We start from the raw sequence: 16,769 nt of genomic DNA on the forward strand, positions 1-16,769 counted from the left end.
TTAACATATGTCTACATTAACTTTCCAGATAAATGGAATCCATTAAATTCAGTTCCCTCTTCTCAAGAGATATATTCATGAATGCAAGAAAGAGGTGCACAGATAAATCAATATAGGACTTCATTGGAAAGGTCACTGAATTTTTTTTTCTGGTATGTAGGAAATGCGAAAGAAATTTGATGCACACTGCAGAAAAGATCATTCAACCACTGTATAACAGTATGTAGGCATATTGTTCATATTTTACAGGGTCGATATATTGCTTGAAATCAATTCTGGGAGTGGCTTTACTGCACGCAGGGCAGGAATTGTGCGTTTTTATATAATACTGAATCAACAGAGACGGTCCAGCCTATCTTTGTCCCCGCAGTGGAGACGGCTGTGTCCGTTTGCTCTTTGCAGATTTGATGCGTGAGTCATCGCGAACTTAACCCTCTACCTCCCCAGGCAAAAGCTGAGCAGCTTTATTCTGGTAGCCAACGCTAAATGACTTTGACTAACGAGTCACCATGCTGACGCCCCCGGGGTCTGTTCATTTTCACATGCTTTTCACAGAGAACATGTAACATTTAAAAGGACGATAAAAAAATATCCCGATGTGAACTTACGACAGCAGACTCCATTCCCGAGTGCGCTTTTTGATCATGAAAATGTACTTGTTTCATAGTTTATATTTTAAGGGAGTTATGGTGATTGTAAAATTACAGATCCTATTATTGAAATAAATAGAGGAACAATGTTTTTTTCCTCCCACGGGAAGAGCCGCTGAACGATAGTAATCAGTATGATTGGGAACCATTAACATAATTATTTGGAGATTACAGTTTAAAGGCTGTATGAAACAATAATACAAAACTACCCGACCGCAAGCTTTAAATTTGAAAGACAACTTAGTGGCAGATTAATATGTGCATACATGAACAGATAAATATCCCAGAACTACTCCACATAGTTGAAAAGCTTATGGGGATGAAAAGCACGTATTATACAAAAGAACAAATAAAAAAACCTAGGTCAAATGAAAATAAATTTAAAAAGTTAAACAATCATTCAACAGCAAAACAAATATTGCTGTTTGATGACGAATTTTAGCAACATTGAGAAGCGTATCGTGTGTGTTTTTGTATTGCTTTTAATAAACAAAACGTGTGTATTCATATGCTTTTGATAAACCGATCAAGTGAATATTCCTATGCCTTCTGATGAACCGATCGTGTCTGTGTTTGTATGCCTTTTGATAACCGAAGCATGTATGTATTCATATGGCTTTTGATAAACAAAGCCGTTGGTGTATTTTGCGGATTTGATAAATAAAGCACGCATGTATTTCCACGGGCTCGCTATTACGTATATGGTCGTGACGCAGGCGAAAGGTGGCGCCTCTTATAACGGGGAGCTGTCCCGGTGCTGAAGAGAGAGACGCCAGGACTGGGATGCGACTCGCAGGCGCAGATCAGCGCTAAATCACGGCAGGTAAGCGGGCGCCTCCCCTAGCGCTTTTCTATGCAGAGACGCGCATTTGTATATTCTTAAGGCTTTTCGAGCGCTTATTCTTGCGATTGTGCTTTCCAACCTGATGCATATCCTTGTTCAACAGACTCAGTTAATAACTAGTTTAATTTAAAAACTGGCAGGTAAAAATAACTAAAACTAGTACAATCACATACATTAAATATCAAACGCAGTGACGATGATTAGAGTTGTATTTGTTTAAAATACTATTCCAGATTTTTTATATATACTAAGTGATACCGAGTTGATTTCCGGAGTGTTTGATTTTCTGTACTCTTAATGCCGTTTACAATGTAATAAATGCGGATTTTTCATGCGTGTAGCGCCGGGTTACCTTGACAACCAGCAGTGACTCATTCGCCGGAGCAGCAATTTGAAGCGTAATGAGATTTTACAGGCTGGCTAAATTCTTATGTAGTTATTGTTGCACTAACAATCATATTTTCCCTATCAGCCCCTTGCTTGTCTGTTTCTGTAAATGGAGTACAAAACAAACATACACGCCTGCGGATAACGAAACCGATGTTAGATGTATGATTCTGTTTGTTTGTTTTTTTACAAAGAAGGCTAATTTGATTACATGGATTTGTTAAGCAGCGTCAAGCTAATACACTCGTATAATAGAGCTGGTCTGATTTGCATTCAACTTCTGTCTGACATAATAGAACGATAAAGAAAAATCTGTGTAATATTACAGTTGGTTTGAAGGGTTCAAATATTGTTAGCAAAGCTTGAGGCTGCTGGAAAAGAGACAACAGATCAAACTGGTTTAATAAGATAATGTCTTTTTTCATTTAAGGTTCAAAGTACTGCTGAGGACCCAGTGAACAGCTGAGATTTGTTATACAGCAACTCGGTAAACATAATGCTCATGTTGTGATTGTTGCCTTGTCAGTTCTAGGCAACATGACGTTACCGCTCCCCAAGATGCATGTGGCTGCGGCTTTCCTGCTGCTTGCCGCTCTTCGCCACACGTGCAGCGTGCAGGGCGCCTCCCTGTGGCAGTCGAAACCCCGAGGCAGTGGGGCAGAGGGCAGCCACGGCCGGCCCTACCTGGTTCCGAGCACTGATATGGTTAAGGCTCTGGAGTACATCGAAAGCCTCCGGCAGCAGACACGTGGGGACGATTGGCCCGCCACCGACTACAGTGACCTGGAGCGGTTCCGCTCACTGCCGCTCGCCACCGCGTCCGAGCCAGAGGAGCCGAGCCAGGACGCCGCTGCCAGCTGGCAGGACGATCGCTCGCAGCAGTGGCTTAAGGTGCTGCTGAAGACTCTCCAGCAGGCAGGCAACGAGCCAAAGGCCACGGCGGCTCTCACCAGCCCACGGCAGGCATACGGCGACAGGCCACGCCCTGAAGATGACACCGACGACAGACCGGCGGCCGACGAGGGCGACTATGAGGGTGCGCCGTGGTCTGAGCATCAAAAGCTGCCCAAGAAATACCCTCTGATGTTTGAGGATGAAGACTCCCGGGAGAGTCCTTACAAACGCACAAACGAGAACGTGGAGGAGCAGTACACTCCTCAGAGCCTGGCCACCCTGCAGTCTGTCTTCGAGGAGCTGGGAAAGATGTCTGGCCCCAAGACTAATAAGAGGCACAGCATGGACGATGAGCTGAGGCTCTACAGGGGTGATGATGACGATGATATCTACAGGGTAAACAACATGGCATATGAGGACGTGACCGGGGGTGAGGACTGGACCCCAGTGGAGGAGAAAGTGGAGACAGAAGAGGAGGTGAAAGGTAGCCGGGAGGAGTTTGACAGGGGGTCAGATGAGAATGACGGCAACAGCATGAAACGTTCCAGCATGTCGGGGAAATACGACGAACAGGAAGAGCCAGATGATGTCACCAAACTAGTGGATTACTACTTGCTGAAGATCCTGGAAAAGACTGAGCAAACAGAGAACAAGAGGGACAGAGTGGAAGAGCAAAACCCATTTTCGTACAACATAAACCCCCAAGCCATCTACAGGCTGATTGACATCTCCCGGAAATTACAAATTCCCCCCGAGGACCTCATAGATATGCTGAAGAATGGGGAGATAAAAACACAAGACAAAAGGCCGGAAGCTGAGGAATATGCAGACCTGGACAGGGCGGAGGAGCGGCTAGCTAGGATCGCATCTTCCCACAAAGACATGACTCCCACCGCTAAGTTCTACAGCAGAAAAAAGCCAGAGATCCTGCCATATGACTTTCCTGATGACTTGAACACAGAAGATATATTAAAAATTCTTGGGCTGGAAAGTCTGGCCAATCAGAAAGCAAAGTACTTGCTGAAGCAGAAACACAGCAAAAACACCCCCCCTGGATTGTACTCCCCTAGCGGCAGACAGGGAGATTTTGTCGGCCCTGAACTGAGCAGCATCTCTGACAAAAGAAAATCAGATTATGACGATGCCATTGAAGAAGAACTCGCAAGTCATCTTGCAGCCAAGATGTTAGCGCAGTACCCGAAAATGCTTAAGAAAATGGACCTGAAGCGGGCCTCGCGGCCTGCCTCGCAGGAGCAGCAGCAGGCTTTCGATACCCTGTTGCAGGATTACTTTGACCAAATCACACCCGATAAAAGCCTGCCTTCGAAAAGGTTATCGGAGGCCGATGATGCAGGCGATTCCATGCAAGAGCAGGGCCAGGATGATGACGTGCTGCTGAAAATCCTGGAGCACATGAACCCTGAGACAGCAGAGAAGGAGGAGAGAGACCTTTACGGAAAAGCAGTCGGAGGCATGTAGCTACCAGGCATGGAGATGTGTATGTTAAATATTATTTTAATGGGAAATAATATTTTGGAGAGACAATTAAATACAAATGAGATTAGCTCTTCGTGTGGCTAATTTCAAGAAACTGTTTACAGAGTCTAATTTGGTGTATTAGGGGTTTTAAATATTCTATTCGTTGTAGTTTCAGAGCTTGTGGTATTTGAAACGTTCTGTGGTTATAAGGACTAGGTATTAATGAGCACTCTATCTAATAAATGTGGCAGTAATGAGCGGCGGCTGGTGATTATTTGCGTAAACACAGAGACGTATCGGTGTCGGGTTTTCCGAGTCGTGTTTTCCTTAGGGCCAAAATTTTGTACGTGTAGTCAGTCATGTGTGTAGTGTATGGACTCAATAAAGCATTCACTGGTATTATTTTCTTCCTGCTGTGTGATGCTGTCTCATTTAACGCCAGGAAGGATTCAAACGCAGCAGCCTGCTCACAATCAGGGGTGTAGCATGAAATTCTGGGTGCGCCTGACAAAATGTCACCTTGGGCCCCCCTGCTAGGGTTGGCTCTTTCTGTCTGAGGAAATATGGGTCCCCCATGGTAAAATCTGCCAGGGTGTCCGTGCCCCACCGACACCCCTACTCACAATGCACGTATTATATACACATACATATAAATGTGTGTGTATGACGCATACAAGCCGTACATTGTAAATAGGGGTGTTGGAGGGGCACGGACACGCTGGCAGATTCATATATATATGTGTGTGTGTGTGTGTGTGTGTGTGTGCGCGTGTGTGTGTACGTACAATAAAAATCTAAAACATATCAAGGACTTTGAAGATCTAAAATTCACGGATGGGAGCGGAGTGGTTACTGCAAGCTTACTGCCCAATTCTGGCCTTTTCTGTTGGATGACATCCATTGATTCATTGTGTTTCTGCTGCGTGCCTCACAGACAGTTGCATAAAGTACACAACACACATGGCTCACCCACAGGAAATGCTCCTTTATTCATAAAAAATAAGGCAATATCAAAGTGTCACAGCATCATTTAAAAGTTGACATTGACCCCCCCATGCTTAAAGGTACTGGGGTCCTGCAAATCTCTGAAAGCACCTCCAGGTAAAACCACTCATGTACCTTCAGAACCTGCATGTGGTTCCATCCACCCATTTTCTGAAACCACTTGACCTGTTCAGCCATGGCAGAGACTCGAACCCTGGTCCCTGAGGTATCAGGCAATAGTGCTAAACATTGTGCCCCCCGGGTGTGGGTGATTAAACAAAAATATAAATATATGAAAGAGGGAGTAAAACAGTGCAAGAATTTATGGGTGCAAAGAATTAATCCCACATACATTTGAGATTATTATTAGAGCCATAGCAAATGCTCATGCTCCACCAGTGTTCGAAACCCATTACAAAAAAAAAACAGCCATTAATAGTAACGTGAAAGCTGCTGATGCTGAAAATGCAGGCTGTTCAAAGAACATGATGTAAAACAAATGATATCTTTTCAAATACATCTCACAATTTCCCAATTTCCACCAGAAATCAACATTTAAAAAAATCAATCACAAAAGCAACTACATACATTTTTTACATCAAATTTGTCCTCCCTTAAACCCCAACACATACTTTTGCCAAATGAAACTGATCAGAAATAGGCTTAAGATAAAATAAGGCCACCAGAGCACAGCTTTCACATTGTTCCGGTCTGCATGCAGCAGACCGATGTCCCCCTCGGGCCACCATGGGAGCAGTTATGCCTTTAAGACAGGAACGCCGGCAACTCCTGCACATTCCCAGGGCGCTTCAGCAGTGTAGCTACAGTCATGGTCTAAAAGGCAGGCTTGCGCATATATTCCTCCATGGTCTATAAAGGAACAGAAAACAGATGCCTGTGTTTCAGTACAGTGTCACTGGGGAGATCAGTGAGCAGGGAATTTCACAACAGGGAAGTGGTAAGAGAGACTGAACGGGGAGGGGTGAGGTGAGGGGGGGGGGGGGAGGCAGACAGGCTGTGGATCAGCAGAGTATCTGAAAGGCAAGTGGAACTTCATCACAATCCTCAGAGCTGTAGATATAATGGGGGGGGGGAATCAAGTGTCCACTACAAACTATTTATAATACAATTTTTGCTAAAATATTATAATCTATAATCTACAATATATCTTAAATTTGGATGATCGATAAACCAGCACAATACCCCCTCCCTCCAATCAACATCGACATCACTCCCGCCCCCACCTTGATTGGTAAGTTGTACCACTGGCACCCCACACTTTGATTAGCATATTACAGATGTTCCACCATTTTTAATTCCCTCTCGCTTCCCTTTCGGCTCCACATGACACCCCAAGTGGCCCCTTTAGGGCCCCCTACCCATGCCAGCCTAGGGCCCCCAGAGAAGTTAGTCCGCCCCTGTATAAACTAAAACATCACCGCCTGTGTAGCTCCAAGGAACACAGTGATAGGAGGATATTAGGTCTCAGAGCTTAGGCCTACATTTGTACCTCTGCGATCTGATTGGCTTAGTCCAACGAGAGCCAGCTGCTGATTGGAAGCAAGCAATAATCCTGCCCACTCACAAGGCACAGATCCACAGACATCTCAGTTAATCTCCACAGCTTCCGCCCCTTGCCTGGCCAGCTGGCCACCTGGCATCCCGGATATGTTCCCCATGGGCCGATGGGTATCTGGACTAGCTAAATGTTTCATGGAAAACAACACTGCAGGGCTGATTATTAATCCCAGCCCAGCCCTCACCTCCTGCAGCAGGTCCGACTCCTCCGTGGACTTCACCACCAGCAGCTTGGACGTCTCCTGCACCTCGCCCCCCAAGAGGAACTCATCCAAGATGAAGTAGGCTTTCTCAAAGTTAAAGATGATGTCCAGCTCACACACCTGAAAGCAGGTTAGACGTCATTAATTGCGGGAACAAATTGACTATAACAACAAAAAATCTTTCAGACTGTTGTGGACCCATGAAAACATTGTAAACTGAAACTTGTCAGGTTAGGATTAATGGATGGATCAATAGATAAAAATAGTACTGCTTGTACGTCACTTTTGTCTAAAGTGACGTACAGGTACAAGTGAGATATATTGTATGGACAGGTAGATTTATGAATGTTCACAACATTTTATGCCATTAAGCAGTTATGACAGAAACGCATCCATAAAACGGTTTCCAATAGGGCCGCGGTCTGGCCGCTGTACCAGCCGACAGTCTGCTGTAAACAGGAAGCTTGTGTCATGAGAGTGACCGGGATTGAGCCTCTTCAAACGCCCCCCGCCCTCCCCTTCGCGGCAGCCTGAACGTCTGGCTCTTACGTTGCCAAAGTACTTGTCCAGGAGCTCCACGTAACGATGCATCACCTCCAGTGCCAGCAGCTCGTTATCGGGGTCCTCCAGAGCACTGCAGAAATAGAGGCTGGCGTACCTGCAGGGGGCAGCAGGGGGCAGTGTAACAGGATAAAGGAGCAACACACAGCCTACGATGTTCATTTAAAATAAACACAGGGGAAAAATAGAAAGAATTCGCTTGACTCAGTCTGTATATCCTCCTGAGACCCAAGGAAAAAAATGTCCTTCAATTTAGGTTATTTGTCTTTGGAGGAAATAAGACATCTTACAATTTAGATTTTTTCAAATTTATTTTATTTTTAATTTCACAGCATGTCCTCTTTAGTGTACAACAGGAATAAATATGTTTCCTTACATCAGTGAAAAGATAGATGCAAAAATAAAATGTCCACTACAATGGACATAAATGAATGGGTGGGGTCTCAGGAGGATACTTAAAGCGCTGGCCTGCCAATCTGAGCTGTGGCAGGACAGTATCAAAACAGAGCATGACCAGGTAAGCAGTTGTGCTGGTCCCAAACACAGGGACAGATGTGCGCGCGTGCACACACACACACACACACACACACCTCTTATAAACAATCTTCAGGTCCCTCCAGTGGATAACGCTGCAGCAGCGGGGGCTCCTCGCCAACACCATCATAGTCATGTCGCGCACGATCTTGCGCCGCTCTCTCTCCGGCAAGGGAGTGAACCACTTCTGCAGACGCAGCTTTCCCTGGCGGCTAAACAGCAGCAGGAAGCGCATCTGCGGGACGGAGCACCCATACATGGCTAATTGCGTCTGCGCAATCATGTACCCAGACTGAGACACAGACACAAACACCACCCTGAACTCGGGTTCATACGAGGACAACATACAGTTTCTTTCCGTTTCTATGCATATTTTAAATACACACTATTCATAATAAAATTTCTCTATGACCCCCCCCCCTTCCCAATTTCACGTAAATACATCCAATGCCGAGGTTAAAACACCAAAGCAGCATTTCTGGCCAAGCACAGTCTCTGAAAACCCTTTACCTCTAACCAGCCCAGCTGAATGCGAAGGGAAGCGGAGCTCTGATACTGACACGGCAATAAAGAGTAACACGTTGGCGAGGAACTAAACAAACACAACAAAACGCAACATAACTTACAGTACACTGGCATTATGTCGAGTACCTGCACATGACAGCACTCATACTGCTCGTTCCGAAACGACAAAATTGGGGTTAGTGTGTATAGTGAAATCTGTTTGTTTGGATATTTAAATGTCACCTTTTATGCAATTATAAGTATTTATTTAAAGGTCCACTAGAAGTCGCTGAAAGAAGTGGAGAAACCTATAGAACTTAAAGAAAGTAGGAATAACTTCCTATATTTTTGATTGTATTATCAGTCCACGCATAGTTTGAATCTGAAAGGGAGAAATGTGTATTTGCTGATAAAATAAGTCCATTATTAAGAAACTGGTGAGAGGAAGAAAGAGGTGAAACAACCAGGTTTGCTGTACTTATTGCCTGAGGCTATCATTAGTAAACATTAGGGGACATGTCCTAGTTTATCAGTTACGAGTACTCAACCATTTTCAACATGCTTCAGAAAACACTAGAGCGCGAATTATGAATGCTATCTCTGCTTTATCGCCGGTCCTCAGCATCAACCAGTATATTTTCAAAACACAGTAATAATCGGATTCAGATGAAACCCATTGTTGCGTTCACATGTTCAGTCTTAATTTTCCGCCACAGTAAATAATACAGATTACAGTCGAATAAATGTTGTTCCCATCCACTCGCATACGACCATACATGGCCACCTGCTACGTACAGGTAAATGAGCCGGTCGGAAGTAGGATTAAGCCCCAAACAAGAACGACACTTTCCAAGTTACAATGAAGAGATATTAAACCCGTCAACTCACCATTTTACCACCTCTACCGCCCTCCCAATCGGATGCCTGTCTCACACCGCTGGTGTCTTAAACTCCTTATTTCTTGCCCAAGTTCGGTACCGTCTTTCCCAGAATCCACCGGTTAGAACGTCGAGATACTCAGTCTTTCTGGCCAATCAGAGTGGAACTTCCCGTTACGTCATTTGAATGCAAGCACCAGATTGGTGCACACCTGTAGCACACAGAAAAACACAGCGATTCACTGTCAGTCAGATTTAACCTTCACTAGAAATAGGGGAAAAGGTCATGAAACAAGGGTGACCAGTAACTATGTATAAATAAGCAAGTCGTGCTTGAAACCTGCTTATTGACTGAGCTATTCAGTAGAACTGCACTTCTGTGGTCTTTTATAAACCACAAAAGGGCGGTGGCAGTAACGGATGTGAAAGCAGAGCAGAACGACATAACCAACCCATATTTTGCTCAAGTGAAACTGCTTTTGTATCTGGCGTTATCTGATAATGCAAAGCATTGCTGTTGCGACTCGAATGCACTCGTTCAAACCGATGAATAAATGTAATTGAGTTTCGGAGCTGCACGCAAAATATTGTGACATTGTTGCTTTTGTAAACCAGGAAAAATGCGTATAGCCACGTTAAAATCTTGCAAATTGCACAACCAATCCACAGTACGAATACAGTAAGGACTCGAGAAATAGCCACCCCTTGCAGTTGTAGTATTTTATTTTCTGCGGTCTGATTGATGCAGCCACGACTAAAGACGTCATGAAGACATTAAGGTCAATGTGGGTAGGCTAGTCACAGAGCGAGCGGTGCGACAATCACTCTATCAGCCACCGCTCGGTAGACGGTGCTCCCATCCGGCATAAAGCCAAACGCACGTGATCCCGGCCGGCGGAGGGTGCAAAAGCCACCGAAGACCAATCGAGGTAGAAATGTCTCTATATCGGAGTAGCATCTGGTATTTAAAAGGGCTCAATGAATACACAAGGTAAGATGCGCTCCCATTAAAAGCAGACCACGTGATTTTCTATAATGAAATAATGCATTTGATGCGAATGGAAAACTTGTCGCAAAGTTGTTCTAGTTACTTAAGTGCCTTTTAGTTCAATCAGTAGTTGACCTTATTTTCCATTATGAGCGGCCACTGGAGCAGGACCATTACATAAGTTGATTTATATCTGCCTTATTTTAAGCGTGGACGCCGTGTGGCGGAGCGATCAAAGCGGCTATCAGTGCGAGTGTCCCATATGTGTCACATATTTTTTATATTGTCACCACTGCACAGAAGATAAACTGATGATCTGCTCTCGATATTGGCGTGAAACTGAACTAATGTCACCGATTATAATCCCGTCTGATTTAATTCCTTAAATATGTTGGAGCGATGAGAGTAAAATTGGGGTTTTTATTTCAATGAAAAGTATTATTCCGTGAAATAAAATCTACGCGCGTTTTGTTACTTATGCAACCTCAAAGTGCGCTTACGATGAACTTTTAATTAATTAGAATAAATTATTACTTTTAGAAGTATTTGTATTGTTTTCATCATCATCGTCGTCATCATCATCTCACTTTTCCTGGTGAGGTAAAAAGCTGCACGTTATGCTTGCATGTCATGGGATCAGCGCGCGTGTTAGGCTGGTAATGACGGCGAGGCTTCACGCTGCCCGAGGCAGGAGGGGCCACATGTACTTGGTGCGGTGTCCACAGGCCTTAAGTAATTATGGAACAATGACCTGTTAGTTGGTGTACTGATGACCTGCTAATGACCTGATCAGTAAATCAACTAATTGGCTAATCCTCTTATTATTATTGTTATTATTATTATACTTTTAAAAGTGCTATGATTTATGGTGGATTCATTTATGTTAAGGTTGTTTATATGTGAAGTTCACGCTGTGTTTTTCTGTTTTATTGATATTTTTCGTTCCTTCATAAAAACAGAGCTTTCTTTCCCATCACATTCCCACACAGTGCAACAACACAGAGTGCTTTTTACCCAAAGGATTCCAGGCTACCCCCCGCCCTCTGTCCCCCGCCCTCCGCCAGACCGCTGCACAATCAGCCTTCACACTCGCTCTGTCTGTTGTTGCGGAGCCGTCAGAGGCGTCCTGTTCCTTCCCAGGCTCAGGCTCCATCTGAGGCTGCTACCTGTGAAATGCAGTGTCCCGGGGTGCTGGGCGAGGGGCTATCAGTGGGGAGACAGGCCCGGAGACGGCGCCGGGCGGAAACACGGAGGCTTCAGCAGCCAGGAAACACAAAAACCAAAGGGAGTGTGGGGTTGGTCTCAGAAGGCCTGACGTCAAAGTCTGGATCAGGCCTTGGGGCACGGGCATGTGTGCTGCTGGGGGCAGAAGCTGGCAGTTTACTCATATTCTCTAACGATTTCCAGGAAGACAAACCATTTTCTCCTATTTTGACAATTTAATTTAAATCAATCAATCATTCAATCAGTTTATTTGCATAGCACATTTTCAAACCAATTTCCATTATAATTTAACATGCATGGGTCACGCAGATTAATAAATGTGTTTTAGGGGTGCCTTTGAGTCTGCAGCCAAACGTTTTGTGGAGAAGGACTTGGAGGTGTCTGTGGCAGGGAGATCCTTCATGATCACTGGTGCCAACAGTGGGATCGGGAAGGCCGCGGCCATCGTCATCGCCAAGAGAGGTCGGCGAGCCTTGTGCCCCGCAGAGTCAGACTCTCTGTGTCAATGACATCAACCTAGTTCTTTAGTAGATAAAGCACAAATATTCAGATGCAGTTGTTTCCCCCCCCCCTCCATTTTTTACAGGTGGTACGATCCATATGGTGTGCAGGAACAAAGACAAAGCTGAGGAGGCCAGGGCAGAGATTGTCAAGGAAACTGGGAACAAAGTGAGTTTGGGATGGCTGAATGGTGGGGTGAGCTCTACAGGAGCTCTGCTCCATCACTGCCCACGTCGCCCTTTATCGCTGCTAAACACTGATACATAAATACATAAAAATAAGTACAAACCCTGTTTTAAAAATGTTTTTCATTCAGGACATTTACATCCATATCCTGGACTTGACAGAGACGCGAAAGGTGTGGGAATTTGCGGAAGCTTTTAAGAAAAAATTCAAATCCCTCAACGTACTGGTGGGTATCCAGACAAGGCCTCCTAGTGAACACTATGCCAGTGGTTCTCTGAAATAAAAGCTTGGCTCCTTGATGGGACCTTTGAATGAGAGCTTTGTGGTCCTGTTATGACAGATCAACAATGCTGGAAGCATGCTTATGCAGCGCGAGCTCAACGCAGAAGGTCTGGAAAAGAACTTTGCCTGCAACACCCTGGGTAAGAGCCCCACCCTCAAACAAATTCTGCCGTACTGGGCTTCTTGTGCGACATGAGTGCAAACTGGTCAAGAAACAGTAGAAAAGAAAATGGAAAAAAGAGTGGAAGTAAAGGCCTTAGCGTCCTTGAAAAGTATGACGGTTTTATGCGGCAGGGGGGACGAGGCATCGTTAGCCCCAAGCGGAGTTATGCTGTCATCTTCTGCCTCTTCCAGGGACGTACATCCTCACCAAGAATTTGATTCCCCTTTTGGAGAAGAGCGGTGACCCCCGTGTGGTGAGTAAGCAGGGCCCGTGCAGGGGTGCATTCTGGGAGCACGTCTCACGCCAACATGCGGCTGTTGCGCAGGAAATCCCACGACACCTCCTGCTGTGACGCGTCCTGCAGGTCCAGGCTGAAACACCCCCTCTCCCACATGCACTTTGAAATTGTTAGTGGCCAAAATGGGACAGGTCACTTTCAGTGCACCAGAACCATCCCCACAGTCCAAAGCTCTGTCAGAGCAATTTTATAATGACTGTTTTCGCCCGAAGAGATGCTGTTTTTGTGGCCAAATACCTACTGCAGTCCAGATGGAGCCTCTGAGACGTGGAGCACAACTATAATGAATTATATTGGAGCTACTGGCTGACATTGACGTTAATGCACCATCTGTCACAGTGGGAGTATGGAAACAGCGTGCTTATATTATAGCCTTAATCACATCTTCTTATGCATCCCACAAACAAATGGCTGACAGAATCCCCAGTAATTAAGCATCAATTTTTTTTTATTCTCAGAAGTAGGCGTTGCCTCTTATCCAACGACCTTGTATCCTGAGAAGACCACAGCGGGTCACAGCGGCATTCTTCATTGTCCCTCATTGTTGGCACCATGCCGTGCCCTTTGTGATGCCCTCGGAATTGCTGCTCTTCCGCAGATCATGGTGTCCGCAGGAATCATGCTAGTGAAGAAGCTCCGTGTCGGGGACCTGCAGTCTGAGAGGGGCCGCTTTGATGGAACCATGGTCTACGCACAGAACAAGGTACCGGCGGCACAGGCAGCGCCAGGAACGGGCTCACGGCTGGGGCGATTGTTCTCAGAAAATAATGGGCTTTTCATGTCCATACATTCTCGGATCATAAGTAGAACTTGATCGCACCATTAGTATTTAAGCAAGTGCTATATACAGCACCTACAGTGTACAGCAGGGGTTCTCAGAGTCCAGATGTGGACCGAACCGCAAATTCATCCTGACCCAGTCAATAATGCACCTTATGAATCAATATGGTGAACGTAGAAAGACTTGACGTGGTTTGAAGTACAAAAATACAATGTAGAATCACCAAATTTCACACACACGTAACTCATAACCACCCCCCGCCCCAATGACAGAGAGTGGAAACAATCAATGCGCACTAAAAAGTTTCATTTTTGTTATATATTGTGTTTATATGGAAGATATTTTTTGTTAATTCATTACATTTTATGAAAGGCTGTTTTGTTATTGAAAATGGTTAGGGACCTCTGATTTTGAACAAAAATCCGATGTGGAGCCTGAGAACCCCTGGCAAGTAGCGTTCTACATATACGACTTAATCCAGCCAGCTCCTGATATTTAGCAGCCAGCATCATAAAATGCCCCAACACATGATACATTATCAGTGCCAGTCAAGCTCTTAATGGTGTTCAGCTTCTCCCAAGCCAGTGATGGACTAATCACATTGAGTTTGGGAGTAGAAGCCCTGCCATCTCCTCTCTTCTCCATGTGTAGGTGACCCCTCTGATGAAGCTCTCTCATCATTTCCTCTCCAGAGGCAGTTGGCGGTGATGACGGAACAGCTGGCTAAGACCCACCCTGGCATCCACTTCTCTCTCATGCACCCCGGCTGGGTAGATACCCCAGGTACCAACACCCACGGCACTGCCTGGGCACTCATTTTGGGGGGGGGGGGGGGGGTCATTTTCAGCCCTTTAGATTTCTATGGCCTTATTTGAACCATGTGTTCTTTAGCCTATCCTACACGGGAACGATGAGTTGCGGCCCGGTCTGGTCCGGTCCAACACTAGTGGTTCTGTCCTCTTCTGGTGTCCCCTGACAGCAGTGGCCGAAGCCATGCCGGATTTCCACCGATCCATGCGGAACAAGCTGCGGAGCCCGGAACAGGGAGCCGACACTGTGGTCTGGCTGGCCGTGTCCGAGGCCCCCGCCGCCGCCAAGCCTGCCGGCCTCTTCTTTCAGGGTGGGGGCCTTTTTCATGTTTAAAAGAGCACGGGCTAGTGTTTCAGGACTTACCGGATAAGGGATGAAACGGCCGAATGCCTTTGGAGGCCGGACATAAGAGCCAGGAGGGGTGACATTCATTTAATTAACGGGGGGCATCTCAGCACCGTGACGGGGGCAGTCATGTGCCGGTGCTGTTTTAGGCCCGGCTCCAGATCCCACCACGGCCAAGTCACCGTCATAATGGCGACGATTGTCTGCCCTCCAGCTTCTACTGTGGCCGTGGAATATTGGCTGCTTCTGAGGTCCACATTCCCTCAACACGGTCCCATCTGAGCCCCACAGAACCGGCCGCACTGCTCAGAGAATTAAGTGCTGTTGAAAGAGGCCATAACAGTTGGGGGGGGGGGGGGTGTAAGTGGCGGGTGGTGGTGAGGGGGGGCGGTGGACACGGCCGGGCCTGGCGCAGGTCCACTGCAGCTGGAGCCTGACTCGCTCAGTGACAGACGGTGCCAGTGAGCCCAGTACCGCTCAGTCTCACGCACCATGAGCTCATTCTCCAGCCCGTGCCTGAAACAGACAGGCCTCAATACGGTCACTTCTGACGGGGGGGAGGGACACACCACCGCACCTTCAGTTACAGAGGAGTCCAGAATTAAACCAGCTTACAGTTTCGAGCATCTGTGGCTGAATTCTTGCTAAGCAGTCAATAAGGCTTAGGGTTAGTCGCAGTAACGACACAATCTTGTCTAGAAATGGCCCCCATGCCTGATAGGATGCGTCTGTTCCAGACCGCAAGGTGATCCCGACCCACTTGCCTCTGGCTTGGACCCACAGCTCGCTGGAGCAGAAGGAGAGGTTCATGACTCTGCTGGAGGAGCTCGCCAAATCCTTCCAGCCCCACTGAGTTGCTGGATCCTCCGCTTGACCTGCGAACCCAGGACTGGAGATGCCTTTTCCACAGCCGCAGAGCGTAGCAGCCACACTAAAATCTCATCGGGTTATTTCCTAACAAATCTTTAAATCATTTTTATCCCTCAGTGTGTAACCCTGAGAGGGCTGGATGACTAGGTGTTTCTCCAGTGTGATCTTTACTGTTACTAACCAAAGACCACAGTGCAGAAGAGGAGCATGACCACGATGCTGTCAGTTTTTATAGAGAAGGTGTAGAGGAGGTATCTGATCAAAGAGTAAATCCTGGCAGGTTTAAGGCTGAGAGACACAGCTTTTCTTTATGACGGTCCGATTCGTGTTGGGGATGCAGCAAGAGGATTGTTTTTCAGAATGAAACCAAAATCGGAGGGCGATTTCCAGCTGTGAAGGACACAGCAGGTCTCTCCTCGGCCGCGCGGCAGCTTGCACCGTCTCAGTGTTAGACCTGAAAGTCAGCTGGTGCCAAATAAGAGTTTCCCATCAGGCACTGCAAGCAAAACAAGTTAAGAGACAGCATTTTCAGAAAGCTGGACTCCATGATGTGATTTTGGCAGGACAGTGAATGTGCAAGCGATGGTCATCACCCACGGAGCAGCCAGGGCATGTTTTCATATTAACAGCATTACTAAATGTGTGCAAAAAGCATTTTAATCATGTACAAGTGTTTCTAAAGGACATGTTGTGCCATAACTATGGTGTGGCTGGGAACCTGTATCACTGTGAGCTGTCGCTACTTGCGTGGAATATATTCAATTGAAATTAAATTCACACATTGACTGATGTGAGATTTGCCTTAAACGTAGCATCTTTTCTTAG

General features: G+C 46.1%; 3 protein-coding genes across 5 annotated transcripts; 2 read left to right on the forward strand and 1 right to left on the reverse strand.

Annotated features, from left to right (window-relative positions):
- The first annotated feature begins 1,354 nt into the window (after window positions 1-1,354).
- Window positions 1,355-4,661, forward strand: scg2a (secretogranin II a). Of its 2 annotated transcripts, none has more exons than XM_023844148.2 (2): window positions 1,355-1,473; window positions 2,408-4,661. In XM_023844148.2, the coding sequence occupies exon 2, from the start codon at window positions 2,419-2,421 to the stop codon at window positions 4,252-4,254; it is 1,836 nt and encodes a 611-aa protein (XP_023699916.2). In that variant the 5' UTR covers window positions 1,355-1,473; window positions 2,408-2,418; the 3' UTR covers window positions 4,255-4,661. The 2 variants fall into 2 exon arrangements, with proteins under 2 accessions (XP_023699916.2, XP_023699908.2); XM_023844140.2 differs by having other exon boundaries at window positions 1,367-1,473; window positions 2,312-4,661.
- Window positions 4,662-5,219: 558 nt separating this feature from the next.
- ap1s3a (adaptor related protein complex 1 subunit sigma 3a) lies at window positions 5,220-9,666 on the reverse strand. The gene is made up of 5 exons (XM_023844251.2): window positions 9,507-9,666; window positions 8,171-8,349; window positions 7,569-7,677; window positions 7,002-7,139; window positions 5,220-6,108 (listed from the first exon to the last, which is right to left on the reverse strand). The coding sequence occupies exons 1-5, from the start codon at window positions 9,507-9,509 to the stop codon at window positions 6,073-6,075; spliced, it is 465 nt and encodes a 154-aa protein (XP_023700019.1). The 5' UTR covers window positions 9,510-9,666; the 3' UTR covers window positions 5,220-6,072.
- A 598-nt stretch (window positions 9,667-10,264) lies between these two features.
- On the forward strand, window positions 10,265-16,738 carry dhrs12la (dehydrogenase/reductase 12-like a). Of its 2 annotated transcripts, none has more exons than XM_023844238.2 (10): window positions 10,265-10,487; window positions 12,037-12,170; window positions 12,295-12,377; window positions 12,526-12,621; window positions 12,736-12,817; window positions 13,032-13,093; window positions 13,737-13,841; window positions 14,612-14,702; window positions 14,902-15,039; window positions 15,812-16,738. In XM_023844238.2, the coding sequence occupies exons 1-10, from the start codon at window positions 10,432-10,434 to the stop codon at window positions 15,925-15,927; spliced, it is 963 nt and encodes a 320-aa protein (XP_023700006.1). In that variant the 5' UTR covers window positions 10,265-10,431; the 3' UTR covers window positions 15,928-16,738. The 2 variants fall into 2 exon arrangements, with proteins under 2 accessions (XP_023700006.1, XP_023700001.1); XM_023844233.2 differs by having other exon boundaries at window positions 10,269-10,487; window positions 14,899-15,039.
- The last annotated feature ends 31 nt before the right edge of the window (window positions 16,739-16,769 follow it).

This window comes from Paramormyrops kingsleyae, chromosome 17 (assembly GCF_048594095.1).
Source record: "Paramormyrops kingsleyae isolate MSU_618 chromosome 17, PKINGS_0.4, whole genome shotgun sequence".
NCBI classification, from domain to species: domain Eukaryota; kingdom Metazoa; phylum Chordata; class Actinopteri; order Osteoglossiformes; family Mormyridae; genus Paramormyrops; species Paramormyrops kingsleyae.

Excerpts from the sequence above, each read along its gene's own strand:
- scg2a (XM_023844148.2), top strand. The coding sequence starts at position 2,419 with ATGACGTTACCGCTCCCCAAGATGCATGTGGCTGCGGCTTTCCTGCTG.
- ap1s3a (XM_023844251.2), bottom strand. Across the intron at positions 7,140-7,568 it reads TGGACAAGTACTTTGGCAAC|GTGTGTGAGCTGGACATCAT; the intron begins GTAAGAGCCAGA and ends ACCTGCTTTCAG. Across the intron at positions 6,109-7,001 it reads AGTCGGACCTGCTGCAGGAG|ACCATGGAGGAATATATGCG; the intron begins GTGAGGGCTGGG and ends GTTCCTTTATAG.
- dhrs12la (XM_023844233.2), top strand. The coding sequence starts at position 10,432 with ATGTCTCTATATCGGAGTAGCATCTGGTATTTAAAAGGGCTCAATGAA. Across the intron at positions 12,378-12,525 it reads TCAAGGAAACTGGGAACAAA|GACATTTACATCCATATCCT; the intron begins GTGAGTTTGGGA and ends TTTTTCATTCAG. Across the intron at positions 12,622-12,735 it reads TCAAATCCCTCAACGTACTG|ATCAACAATGCTGGAAGCAT; the intron begins GTGGGTATCCAG and ends CTGTTATGACAG.